At 49.1% G+C, this 12967-nt stretch overlaps 1 protein-coding gene across 11 annotated transcripts in view; it reads left to right on the top strand.

Moving 5' to 3' along the window:
• Nucleotides 1–12967, top strand: part of agrn (agrin) — a 241823-nt gene that overhangs the window by 82477 nt on the left and 146379 nt on the right. For 9 of the 11 annotated variants that reach the window (XM_023956309.1, XM_023956313.1, XM_023956310.1 and 6 more), the window contains one exon: nucleotides 9675–9710. In XM_023956309.1, coding sequence (XP_023812077.1) covers nucleotides 9675–9710 — 36 coding nt within the window. Of the gene's footprint in view, nucleotides 1–3269; nucleotides 4249–9674; nucleotides 9711–12967 lie in introns of those variants that run through there. The other 2 variants (XM_023956316.1, XM_023956319.1) reach the window with 2 other exon arrangements.

Below are 12967 nucleotides of genomic sequence, written 5' to 3' on the forward strand. Positions count from 1 at the left end.
GAGACCAGCGACGGCTTACAGCCCCCTCCCATCATCCTCTGACCTGTTGTCAAAGCGTTCCCAGTGGTCTTTTTGTTCGGATGATGCTGGTTTAAGCCGAAATCCAAAGACCTTTGTCGTTTACTAGGACATAGTTTCTGCAGAGCGGCAGGAGTTCATTAGAAATACTATGGAGAGATTTCTGTGCAACCATCACTGTTTTGTACGACGGAGTTTTAGGGCCACGGTGAGAACAATTCTGGAGGAAAACTTATATTTTTGTTCAGATCAAAGTGTAAATAGATTTAATCTGCTACAGCAAAGTTGTCTGTTATCAGAGCCGAGTCTTTAAGATGACAGACGTGGAGCATCTGAAGTTTGATTTCGGGAAATTCTGAACCTTTAGGTCAAAGATTCTTCCAAACTTGATCCAGTCTTTGAGCTGATTGGAAGAATTTCTGACCAATCAGCATCAACCTTCATGTCCATGTCTGTGATTATGCAAAAAGTATTCTTGTGAGCGTTTTTAAAGCCTCACGCTGAAAACAGAGAGTTGTCAATGCTAAATCCCTTTAACCGCATTTACTACGTCACAAATACGATCTTTTATTAAACGCCGTTTTCTCGTCTGCTCCTGCTTCGCAACGATTTGAAGAAAGAAATACTGATTTTCTGTTTGCTCTGTCGTGAGCGGCGCCAGGATTTCTGCGGTGGGGGGGACCTCAGCTCTTTGTCCCGGAAGTCGTCTTCAGACGTTTGCTTCCTTCCATGTTGTTTTCGGACCAAACAAACATCTGAAAAGCCGTTTTTACCTGAATGTACGGCCGTCTGCTTCTGGGCTAATCTTCCTGTCGTCTCTCTGGGCTTCAACCCTCTGGAAGCCTCTGAACCTCTTGGAAATCTTTAAGTGTTGATGATTCTTTTATGTGAACATGAGCATCCAGCCGCTGATCATCACTCCAGGTGATGACCATCAGAGGACCTTCCTCGGTTTCTCTTATTTTTATTAAACATGGCAGCAACACAAAAAGACAGGAAATGGAAGCAGACTGGCCTTAATGTTGCTGTGTAAATCTCCAGATAACAGCCTCTTTTTTCCTCCACTTTTCACCCGATGATCCGTTGGTGGAGAATTTCTCCTTCTGTGAGGCCAGAGACGCCTTCCTTTCAGATCAATTTGGTGAACGGCGGCCGGACGGAAGAGCGGGACGTGCGCCGCCACCGGTGCTTCCGCACACATAAACACACCACTCCCAAAAAGCCCCCAGGCTTGATTGAAGTCTAATTACCAATCAGTTATTTAACAAGACAAATGTCTGCGTCTGCATAAAGCATGACACACACAGGGTTAAAGAAGAGAGCAGCTCTGGAGCAGCAGGCTGTTTCAAAGGCTGCACAGAAGCCTGTTAACCGTGTGAGGAACTTGTGGCATTAAAAATGGATCAAAGCAGATCAGCTTTGATGTGGATGAAGATTTCATTTGGGTCGGAGCAGCACAGAGGTGCAGGGACGACCCCCCAGCCCCCTCTGCTGGTGGAAGTTAGTGTGTGCTTTCACACACACACACACACCCACACACACACACACGTCAAGTGAAAACATCTATTTTGTTTCTTTATTTTTACCGCTGGTTCTGACCCTTTACAGACAAACTGAAAGCCCCCCCCCGGTTGAGAAATAAATGTCTGAATGGAAGCAGGACCCCCCCCCCCCACCAGTGAACTTTTCTTCTCTGCAGCATCAGATGCTCGTGGGTCCAGCAGACAGAGGCCGCCGCTCGCTGTGCTCGCCCTGACAATTACTGCGCCCTGAGAGGGGGTCTCTGTGGATGAAGCCCAGGATGCATCAGTGTCTATGTGGTTGTTTAGAGCGTGGGGGGTGGAGGGGGGGGGGGTGAAAAAGAAGTGCTAAATAATTGATGCCAGATTCCGCCCCGCATCTGCCGCCGCCGCTGTTGAGTTTCTTCAAAGCAAACATTGAATTCAGTGACTTGCTGAGACACAGGATACCCCCCCCCCCCCGTCCTGACCTCATTACCGCGTTGGGAAAAGACAGTAAAGCGCTGCTTTTGAACACCCCCCCCCCCCCCCTTGCATCAGGTCAGACGCTGCGTTCAGGGATCGCAGTAATTCTGGGTTTCGGCGGATGTTAATGAACTGAAGGGCAGCCCGTCGGTGGCGATGAAGCGCCGCGGAGTTTCGCGCCGGTCACAGTCGACTGGCTGTGTCGAGTCGCAACACATGACTGACTTTAATGTCTTCAAGATTTGCCTGCCCCCTCCCCTCGGCGGGGGCCCTTCTTTCCAGTGCGCCTCATTAAATCTTTGTGGAAATTCTCCGGCTCTTGTAGAAGAGACTTTTCTTTTGATTAGGCTGCAAACAAATGGGGGGGGTTTGGTTGACATCTCCCAAGTCTGCAGCCGCCTTTTGTTTTTCCGCTGCCGCCCCCCCTCCCCACTTTGACAGGACTTGAGAACTACTCCCCGACGCCTTTCTTCCTGCATGTTTTCTTCTTTTCCTCCTCTTTCCTGACTCTTCTCCAATCGGCTGAGCCTTTGTTAAAGACGACCCCCCCCCCCCCCACACACACACACAAACACACCCCCTTCACTATCTCTCCCCCACGCGCTCATCCCTTCTGCTCACTGCGAGCGCGGCGCTCAGAAGGCGAGTGTTTGCTCAGGCAGGGACATGTCGCTGCTTTTGTCTGACAGAGGAACAACGCTGAAGGTGGGCCGAAGTGTCGGGATCAGCTCTTCCTCCTCCTCCTCCTCCTCCTCCACTCCCGGTCTGCTCCGCACAGGGGCGGCTGACATCGGGACCGATACCTGCTGCCCGGGGGCTCGGCTCGCTCTGAACGCCCGCAGCCTCACTTGCTGCTCTGGCAGCCGGTGAACGGCGGATTCTCCCGGAGGAGAGGGAATCTGGATCTCTGCGAGGAGCGCCGGACCCACGGCTGAAGGCTGGACATGCGTGAACTCAAGACGGCCAGAAGAAGCAGAGCAAGTTCTGGATCCTTTGAGGCTCGGAGCGGCGTTTTCCTGTCATGATTTGTGCGGAGCTTTCTTCCCGCGCTGCCGACAGGAACTGGGGATAAATCCTGGAAATCGTTGCCCCGGGCGGGCTGCCTGATCGCGCGGAGCTCTCCGTCTTCCCCTTGTTGGAGTTCTCTCACATCTGCAGCTGCTTACAGCTGTAGCCTGACAGGTCGACTCTGCCCCCCCCCCCCCCCCCCCCCCTGACCTGTTTCTAACCACGGGGTTAGAGGGGGGCCAGCTGCTCACCCCCCCCCCCCCCCCCCCTCAGTGAGACGGGAATAAAGGGTATTGAACCTCGGGAGGGAAACGCAAAGCTTTTTTTCTTGATGCTGGAAAGATGGAGAAGTGAGGGAGCGGCAGAAACAAACGGCGTTTGAGGTCGTGAACCACAGAGGTTGGCTGGAAAAAGTTGCTGAAAGGTAAACCAGAAGGATCGTTTTTCCTTGGATTGTTCTGAAAGGATTTTGACGAGACGCCGGAGCTGCCGTCTCTTCTTGACCTCTGACACCTGAGTAATTACCGGCCCGTGTTGGCGGGAGTGAAGCCAGCGGATTCCCGTTGTGGATTTACTGTCGGTCTGGAGTGGAAGGATTTCTGCGTGGATCTGAGACTCCCACGTCCGGCCGCCAGGGTTGGAGCTTTGGTGGACGTCCATGCCAGAAGCACTCCAACACGCATTGTTAAAGTCATTATCACACCACCCACTTCAATCCACGGCCGTGAGGAGACACGGCTCCGTCACGCACACACACTTCCACAGTAGCTCCCGGCAGGAATGGAGGTGGTGTGGAAAGGTGGAGGGTTTTAGGAGTCCCCCATCCACCCCCCAGGTCCAAATGGATGTTATTACCTGTAAGCATGTGCAGCTCTCCAGCGGTTGAAAGCTTTCTGCTGCGATTTTCTGAGAGGGACGTTCCGGCGCTCTGAGACCGCCACCTTCTGCATTATCTTCAGCCCTCACTTCACCGCCATCATTTTCTCCAACGGGTCTCTGGGGACCCCCCGGCGCGCTCCGCGCCCCGCCGTCCCCTCCGCCCTGGAGGGGAGGGGGTCACTGGATTGGAGCATGAGCGGGTGTCATTATCCCTCGCCGCCGGGACCGGAGCGGGAGCGCAGATACCAGCACAAGGTGTCCCTGGTGGTGCGCTACTTCATGATCCCCTGCAACATCTGTCTGATCCTGCTGGCCACGTCCACCCTGGGCTTCGCCGTGCTCCTCTTCCTCAATAACTGTACGTGGGTCCTAACAAGCACACACTGGACTGTAAACACATCTGCACACCGAAAACCCAATTCCAAAGCGGCGTTTTGGTCGAATCTATTAGCAGGACAAACAACCTTTTACGTTCCGTCCTGGAAGCTGTGAAAGCCCGGCTCACCCAGCCTCTCAGGCAGCTTTGTTTGCCCTTGAAATGGGGGCATCTGGTTTGGTTAGCCCCCCCCCCCCGTCGTCTACGTCTAAGCAGGCTGTTTCAGATCTCATCTCTCAAGCCGTGGCATTTACTTTGTACTGTGCAATGAAATATATCACCAAGATTAAAGCCTCTGGTGGCAGAGACAGTTATCTTCTGCCCAGATCCTCCTGTTATCTGCTAAAGAATTCCTCCCTTCGCTTACTGACAGCAAAGCCACTTAGGGTTTTCTCTGGCCAACTTTACATGAATCTATATTTTTCTGGTTCAGATCTAGAAAAGTCAGGAACTGTTGTCATTTCAGGGTCACATTCAAATACGGAACCAGAACACCAATGGGGGACCTAAAGGGGACTCCGGCTTCCCCCCACCGTCCAAAAACATGCTTCATAGGTTGATTGGTTACTCTAAATTGTCCATAGGTGTCAGTGTGAGTGTGGATGGGTGTGTGATTGTGTCCCTGAGACAGACTGACGACCTGTCCAGGGTGTCCCCCGCCTTTGCCCACGAGTGGTCGGGATAGGCTCCAGCAACCCTGTTACCCCGAAAGGGACAAAACGGGTTTAGAGGACGGATGGATGAATTTCAAATGCTGGTACTGTACATGTTTTCATTAACGTCCTCCTTTTTAATGACTCTGAATTGGCGATTTCCATCTTTACTGACATTTTTGTCAACCTGGTCCAGATTCCGGGTCGGTAGCGGTCCGGTCTACATGGGGGTTGACGGATGCTGCTGTGAGGCTGACCTGCAGCTTTTTGGGAGAGCTGTTTGTTATTCTGGCTGGTCTTTTCCCGAGCAGCATTTATGAAAGCTGCTGCAGACGGGGTTTAAACGGGGCTTTCAAGGCGGATCTAAAAATGCCAGCTAGTGATAGGAAAATATCAGATAATGCTCATAACAGTGGCTGCTCTTTTAAAATTCAGTGGAATGGGTGAATGCACTCAGAGGGTGGCATTCAACAACACCAACTAATGGAGTTTAAACTGCGACAAAATCAGACGGCGTGTTTCAATGAAGGTTTTATCCCATTGGTTTCCAGCTTAAGCCTCTTCTTCTGCTTTAGATGTGGTTACTCTCCAGCTTTGGCTTTTATTCCTCACAACATACAGCTGCTGTTGTTCTGGACTAAAAGCTTCTGTAGAACCCGTCCTCCTCACAGACTTTCCCAAGTCTTAATGTTTTCTGTAAAATGTAGATGTATTTGGGCTCTGGCATGTTCTTTGCATCGTTTTTGAGGCTGAATATTAAGAAATTGACAGATTGATTATGATCATATAAAGCAGGATGAGACACTAAAACCAAGTTTAAAACAAAATCCATATTCTTGTTGGACCCTTTGTGGTTTGTATCGTCTTGATGTGAATACAGGAAATAATCCAAACAAACACTTAATGGAGTATAACACACACGATGGAGGTATTGGACTTTATTATCGTTTTTTTGTGTTGACACAACGTGGAATGATTCAGATCAAATTGGTTTTCTCATCAAATTTGATCAAAAAAGCGAGATTTTGGTGAGAATGACCATAAATATGGAAACAAAACACCGCAAGGGACATGTGTGGCGAGCTTATGTTACAGCCAAACAGAACTCACACCTTACAACTAGAGAGTGGTGTAAGGACACTGGACCATAAATGTGTCATAAGTGTGTGTGTTACTTCCATTATCCTTACGAATACTTCACCATACGCTTATCACACACACAACAATGGTACGTTCCATTTTCACTATGTCTCCGTACAAGCCTCAAGGGAACTGCAAGACACACCTTTAAGATGCAGCCGCTCCTCTACAATAATGGATTGGATTTATCTGTGCTTTTCCAGACACTCAAAGCGCCTCCATTGTGTCCATTATTCATTCACTCTTCATTCATACTTGGTGATGGTAGAGGCGTGGCTGCCAGTTCGCGCCTACGGTCCCTCTGACCATCACCAGGATCATTCATGCACATTCATGCTGGTAAGCAGTAGCTTTAAGGGTCTTGCCCAAGGGCCCTCACTGGGTGGTGTTAACTGCTCACCAATTCAATTGCTTGCTTGTTCATTCCCCCCCGGGAATCAAACCCTGGTTTCCTGCATGTCAGTCCTTCACCTTACCAACCGAGCTGCTATACGAACTTTTTACGGACCCAAAACCCCACAGAACCGGTACGGGTCAACCCCCTGTACGTGACTAAGGCAGAACATCTGTGCCGATGGCGACATGCTGCATCTTCTTCAGGTTTTCCGTCTTTGTTGGCTGGAGTTTGACTTGGACTCCTTTGCAGTTTTTTTATGTCACATCGTCTAATGTCCACAAATGTCCTCCCTTTCAGGATATCGACTTCTTGAAGGCAATGCCCCTGAACAGCAGAGCGCGTCGCTCCATCATCTGTCAGAGTGTCTTGCCGTCTTTGTCTCTTGTCCCTCTGGTAGAAACTTGCAGTTGTTTGTGGAACAACAGGCCATTTGTGACCTCAAATCGGTTGTTCGCCCATCTGTGTGTGATTTTCTACGGACTGTGTTAACGCAGCCCCCCGCCCCCTCTGTGAGTGGAAACATCCCGTGTTATGAGCCCCCCATGACGCCACAAGGACAGCTGAATGGGATAGTTACAGCGATGTGGAGGAAGTGTTTACGGGGGAGGAAGGGTGTTAGGAGAGCCATGCAACCTCTGAATCACCGATTGGTAGTAACCATACAAGACGAGGCATGTCCATACATTCACATGCAGTGCGTGTCTTCCCTCCCCCCAAAAGTGCTTTTCCTGCCAACCGATCATCCCACACGGGCGCCTGGCCGCTCCATCATTCGGTACGGCGACACATCCGCCACAGAGCAGCAGAAGGTGACACACAATGGCGTCCGCGCACACACTTCCTTCTGCACGTGGCTAAATGTCACAGCCAGACATTTATTGATTTGCTGAAGATATAGGCTGAGTGATGGCTGTGTTGTGACATTCAAACAGGCAGGGTACTCACGCAGGGTTTGCCAGGTGCAAAGAAGATGGGGGTGGCTGATATGTTTATGGAAAGACCTTATCTTGTCCTTCGGTTATGGAAATGCAAAAGAAAAGTCTTCCAGACATGAATTACACCTTCTCCTTCCAGATCTTTACCATTCACTAGGCATGACAGCGCCTTTGTCGCATCTACTTGAGCCTTAGTCACATGCGCCCATACAGGGAGGGGGGGGGGTGTTTTTGGTTGTTTTTGGTCCGTGGAGGGTCGTAGAAAAGAGCGGCTACACCTTCAGGGGAGTGCAGGTGAGAGTTTTCTGTTCTCTTGAGGCTCGTATGGCTACGTCAAGGGACGTCATGAAAGTGGAACGTACCATTGTCGTAGTATTTTAAAGTATGTAAAGTATTTTTAAGGCTAATGAAAGTGGCACACACTTATGACCTGACGGCACACTAGTCCTTACTGACGGCACCCAAATGCAATGAATCCTTCTGGTTTGGGTGTGGCTGGAATTCTCTGACACCAAACCTTTCATTTATCAGAACAGAGCTGTTCAATAACGCTCTTTTAGCGTGTTCAAGTGCGTCCAATAGCATTCAGCATTCAGGCTGCAGGGATCCTGCAAGGATCACATAAACAGGATGGAAAAAAAGGAGAAATCCGTACGACACCTGTGTCTCACATATTCCCCACCCACCCCCCTCCCACAATGCTTACGTGTTGTGTTCACTACGACCTGACGCCTATAGAAAAAAATGAGCATTTTCTCTCCACTGCTTCACTGAGCGGTCTATAACGCTTCAACCCCCCCACCCCCACCCCCAGATGGAGATCTGTTACCTTCATGACTGAATTGGAAACGGTCTTAGCTCTTTATTCACCTCTGGGATCAACCTCTCGTCATCTTTACCCCCCCCCCCTACACACAAACACACACACACACACACACACACACTGTCGACTGTAAGGGGGAGGCGAGCCGAAACTGTTGGGTATCACTATAGGTTAATGCCCCAAAGGGGGCTTTAGGGGGCGTTGATGCTCAGTGCATCAGTGCTCTCTGACGAATAGTTTTGTGAGGAACACAGCCAGGTGGGCTTCCTGGGCGCACATGGTGGTTCTGTTGGGTCATTCTTGGGGCTTCAAAGGTCTGGATTTCTGGTCGTAAAGTGACGTTGTTTTTCTTATAATTGCCTCTAGAAGATGCAGTGGGTTTGATATACACCGTATATTTTTGTTTCTCCAGCCATGCGTGTCACAGACACAGACGTTCCAGATCTCTTTCTCCTGCGTTGTTTGGCGTTAACGGCAGCTGATTCACCGTCTGTGTTCCAGTCGGCTCTTAGGAACTGACTGGATGAGGCGTCCATTGTTTTCTGAACTCCCTCTGAAAGGATTAGTATTTCTAGCACAGAATAGCAGGTAACTGTTATTTGGGTATTGATGTTTCTCCTGGTTTGGGGGTCTCAGGAGGAACTCTGGATGTTTAAAAGTGAATGTAATTTTTTAGGAGTGTAAACAAACGGAGGGCTTGTGAGGTTCTGAGAAATCGGTTTTTCAAGCTTTTTCTTTTGGTTTTTACCTAAAAGTTCCCATTTAACCTAAAACTGCAGCTGTTTTTTGCCTTTACTCTTCCTTAGACCTCTGTTTTAACTCCTCCTGTCCTTCATTTTTAAGCTGGATGTGTTCAGCATGAAGTCTGCGAAGGACTCGGGTTACACCAGGCTTTTCAGCGGAGGGTTCCTCGGTCATTTGACTCTCCGGATCTTGTTTTGTGGTTCCCACGGAGTAAAGCCTGATGTCATCCTCTGCTGGGTATTGACCAGAGGAGCAGCATGATGTCATTTGATTTATTAGGGGAAAGTAGCTGTTTTTCTCTGCTCATGGCTGCAGGTGTGCGGGAGCAGAACAGGTTATGTGTAATTCATCCGTCAGGTTTGTGAAATGTTAGCTGGCACTTTTCAGCTGCGAACCCAAAACCCCACAGCTGAGCTCCCGCTCCTCCTCTGCTTTGGTTTGGCCGTTTGGTCCGGAATGATAAGACCAAAAAGCATTGAAGGACAGCTCACTGATGATGTCCATATCACTCAAATGCACTCCTGCCCATTTAGCCCGGCTTGATCCCCGCAGGGCGACGCCACCGTGTTGTGACTGCTAGATAAAGAGGCTGCACGCTCTTCCACCGCGCCGCTGTGTTTGTTTTAACTCAATTACCTGCTTTTCACCCGCAGGAAGTTAAAGTATTTCCGTCAAACTAACCTATTTGCCTTTGTGTCTTTTTTAATCTCTTTCAGACAAACCTTCTCACTTCACCCCGACTCCCGTCGATGGTAAGTCCGTCTCTTCATCACCTGGTGTTTGTGTGTCTCTGGACTTTTCCCGCCAATAATGAGGGCGGACGGCGGGTGTCTGCCTTTGAAGTGGCCAGCCGTCTTTGCCAGCTTTGGCGGCTCTGCTCCTCGTCTCCACGCCGTTGGTATGGCGGGCACGCGGCCAGGTCTGCTTTGATGTGGGAAGGATCTTTTGATGACTTGATTTGATCTGCTCCGCACGGCTAGTTGGGCGGATGTTCAATACGTGCTGCAGCAGCAGCATTCACGTCCTTCTGATAGGGTCTAATAGGATAATACGCCTTCCTCATCCGCTTGTATCCAGCGTTGCTTCAGGCAGCAGGTGGTTTGTGGGCCAGAGGCATGAACGCAGGAATGAAATGTTTGATTCTGTTGGTTTTAATGAAATAAAAGCCACTCTCTTTCTTTACTTTGTGAAAAGCACACGGCAGGACTGTTAACCGTTTGTCAGTCTGGCAGGTCTGCAGGCGGTGAAGCCAGAGGTGTGAAGAGAGAAAACATGCAGAAAATGTTTGTAATGATCTCAGGTCTGAATGATGCTGGGCACAAAAGAGCATCGTGTGGGCTCTCCGCATCTCTTTCTGATAATTGCTCAATCATGCACTCTGTGGGCCAGCGTGTGCAGACAGACAGAAAAACAGCTTGTGGAAGATCTCAGAGAAGCGTCTCTCAGATTAGGAATCGTCAGCGCTGGAAGCCGCCGTCTTGCATTTCGCCGTCGATGTGAGATAGTCCCAAAAACAAAAGCATTACTCAATTCTGTGTCACCTTTGCCCCAGAGGATCATTTAAGACGCCCAATCCTTCTCGTTGTGTGCCATACACACACACACAAATAAAAGTAGCAGCAGCAGGCAGATGCATTCTGCGGCGTGTTTGTTTTTGTCTTATTGACAGATGCAATCGTCTTGATAAATGGCCGCATCTTATAGAGTCTCTGTGTGTGCTTTTTGAAGCCTTGAAATTTCACAATCTATTGAAAAAATGAAGCGGCATTCGGGCGGTGATGCAGTCTCTTGTCTTGCATTGAATCCCCCCCCCACACACACACACAATGAAGTAAGGCCCCCACTTATCGATTTAGCCACTCATTTTCCATATATTCAAGTTTTTGCTGGTTGAAGGGCACAGTTTGTTGCTGCACTAGTCGACCGTTTAAAAGCTGCTGCTGGTCCTTAATTACATTTTCAATAGTTCTTCAGGCTTTTCCAGCCTATCCTGTTTTAATATGCCAAGCAAAACAAAAAGCAAAGTCTCCAATCAGTAAGCCTGCCCTGTGGGACCCGGTCTCTCTGGGTCATTTCATGCTGCAGAGATTAGTGAGACAATTAGAGTTGGCCCAAATACAGCCGTCAGCCACTTTTTGAAGACGCTAGCTTTCAGCTTCAGTGAGACGGGGTGAGATTCAGACGATGCTTTTGACGAGCAGACGGCTAATGTAGCTCTGCCTTCATACAGACTCCTCCCTAATAACACCTGCTGCGTTCTACTGAACTCGTCCTCAGAGCCAAGGACGCTCCAGTCCTTAATTACAGCCAATCCCAGACAACATTCCCGAGCAGCCTAGTTAGTGTGTGAAATGCCATTGATGAGGCGGCCTTATTAGTGTGAAGATTTTCCTGCAGAAAGAGAAGGCATTTGTTCTGCAAATTGGAGGGAGAGGATCTTGGGACTCGCCTCAGAAAAAGTGCAGTTTTAGCACAACGCGAGCAAAGCCCTGGCAAGGCGTGCAACGGAACGCACCACCCACAAATAGCTGACGAATCCTCCCCAATGAGCGGCCTATAATCACCTGTCAAAAAAGTGACAAAAGTCTGGGAGCAGCCTTTAATTAGGCGTTTTCTTTGGAGGCTCAAAGGCGCAGTCGCTGGGCTCAAACCGCAGTCATAATTGCCTGTCGCCTCCTGATAATAAGACAGTTGTTGTATGTTTGGTCAGTGCCGGAACGCTCATACAATTTGCAGCTTGACGGATTAATATTGGACTTCAGAAACGTGCGTTGGCTGACAGAATTTCTTGATGAACGGAGCTTTGGCCTCAAGCTGTTAACAACAGAAAAAGACTCGTCCTGTTCTGAGCAGAGCTAAACAGGCGGCCCCAAATTTTCCCTCCAAAAGAAAAACGCCACAGATGCTTCCCTGGAGGTGTCTCCCTCATCTTATCTGATTCCCGCCAAAGGTGACACAACAAAGGCCAATCACGATTCAATATAAGTCAGGGACCCAAAGGAGCAGAGGCGTAATGGAAGAGCGAGGTCTCAGACAGTTCGGGAGTCTCTCGTGACCACAGTCGAGCCAAGCACCGCCTTCTTGGCGAGAGCCCATCTACTGTGAATCTTTCAATTTCACTTTTGTCGCTGACGAGTCTCTCCAGAGGTTTCTCTTCACCGACAATCAAAATAAACTCCTGGACTGAAGTGTAATTCGATCTGAGGCGGTAAAGAAAGTGCCGGCGAACGTTCACCACGACTGACAACTCTTCATCAGCTCCTAAGGAGGACGGAAAGCAGGCGCTCCACAGCAGTTTCCCGCTCAGAACGGGAGGAAACACTCGCACAACGGCACCGTAATTTATTCTGCCAAAGCCTTCGCCTGCCTCCTTGACTGTAAGCCTGAGTCACACAGAGGCAGAATTAATTAGAACTCTTCTGCCTATCTTAATTAAATCTTTTCACATCACAGATTTTACACAACAGAAGGAAAATATCTACCTCATCTCTAAGTCGGGGTGGGGGTAACTGCCTGAAGAAAGTCTCAAATCAGGATATCTAAAGTACACAGCAAAGTTTCCTCTCTGGGATTATGATTTGTGTCCGGTCCTAACAAAGAGACGCTGGTTAGTTTTTGCCACTGCTGGGGGGGGGGGCTGGACGGCCTTGGTTTTATCAACACAGAGTTGGTTGGCCTTTTAAAGTACACAGAGCTTTTAAGCTGCACAGCTGAACTCTGTCTGCCCCCCCGCCGCCGCCACCGCCGCCACTGCCGCCGTCATTGCTTCATGACTCAGTGGGGAAAGTTTTCAACATTTACTTCCACTCTTTTAATCAAATCTCATCAACAAGTCTGCAAAAATAATGAGATGTTGTCGCTTTTCTCATCCTAAATATACAACAATAAATAATAAGAAGATTCTGTCTGACTAAATGATCATAGCTTGTTTTATTTTGAAATATCTCGCACGCAGAATTAAGGAAACAATAACACAAAATATTATGCAAAAAGATATTAATTACAAAAG

Source organism: Oryzias latipes, chromosome 7 (assembly GCF_002234675.1).
Source record: "Oryzias latipes chromosome 7, ASM223467v1".
Classification (NCBI taxonomy): Eukaryota; Metazoa; Chordata; class Actinopteri; order Beloniformes; family Adrianichthyidae; genus Oryzias; species Oryzias latipes.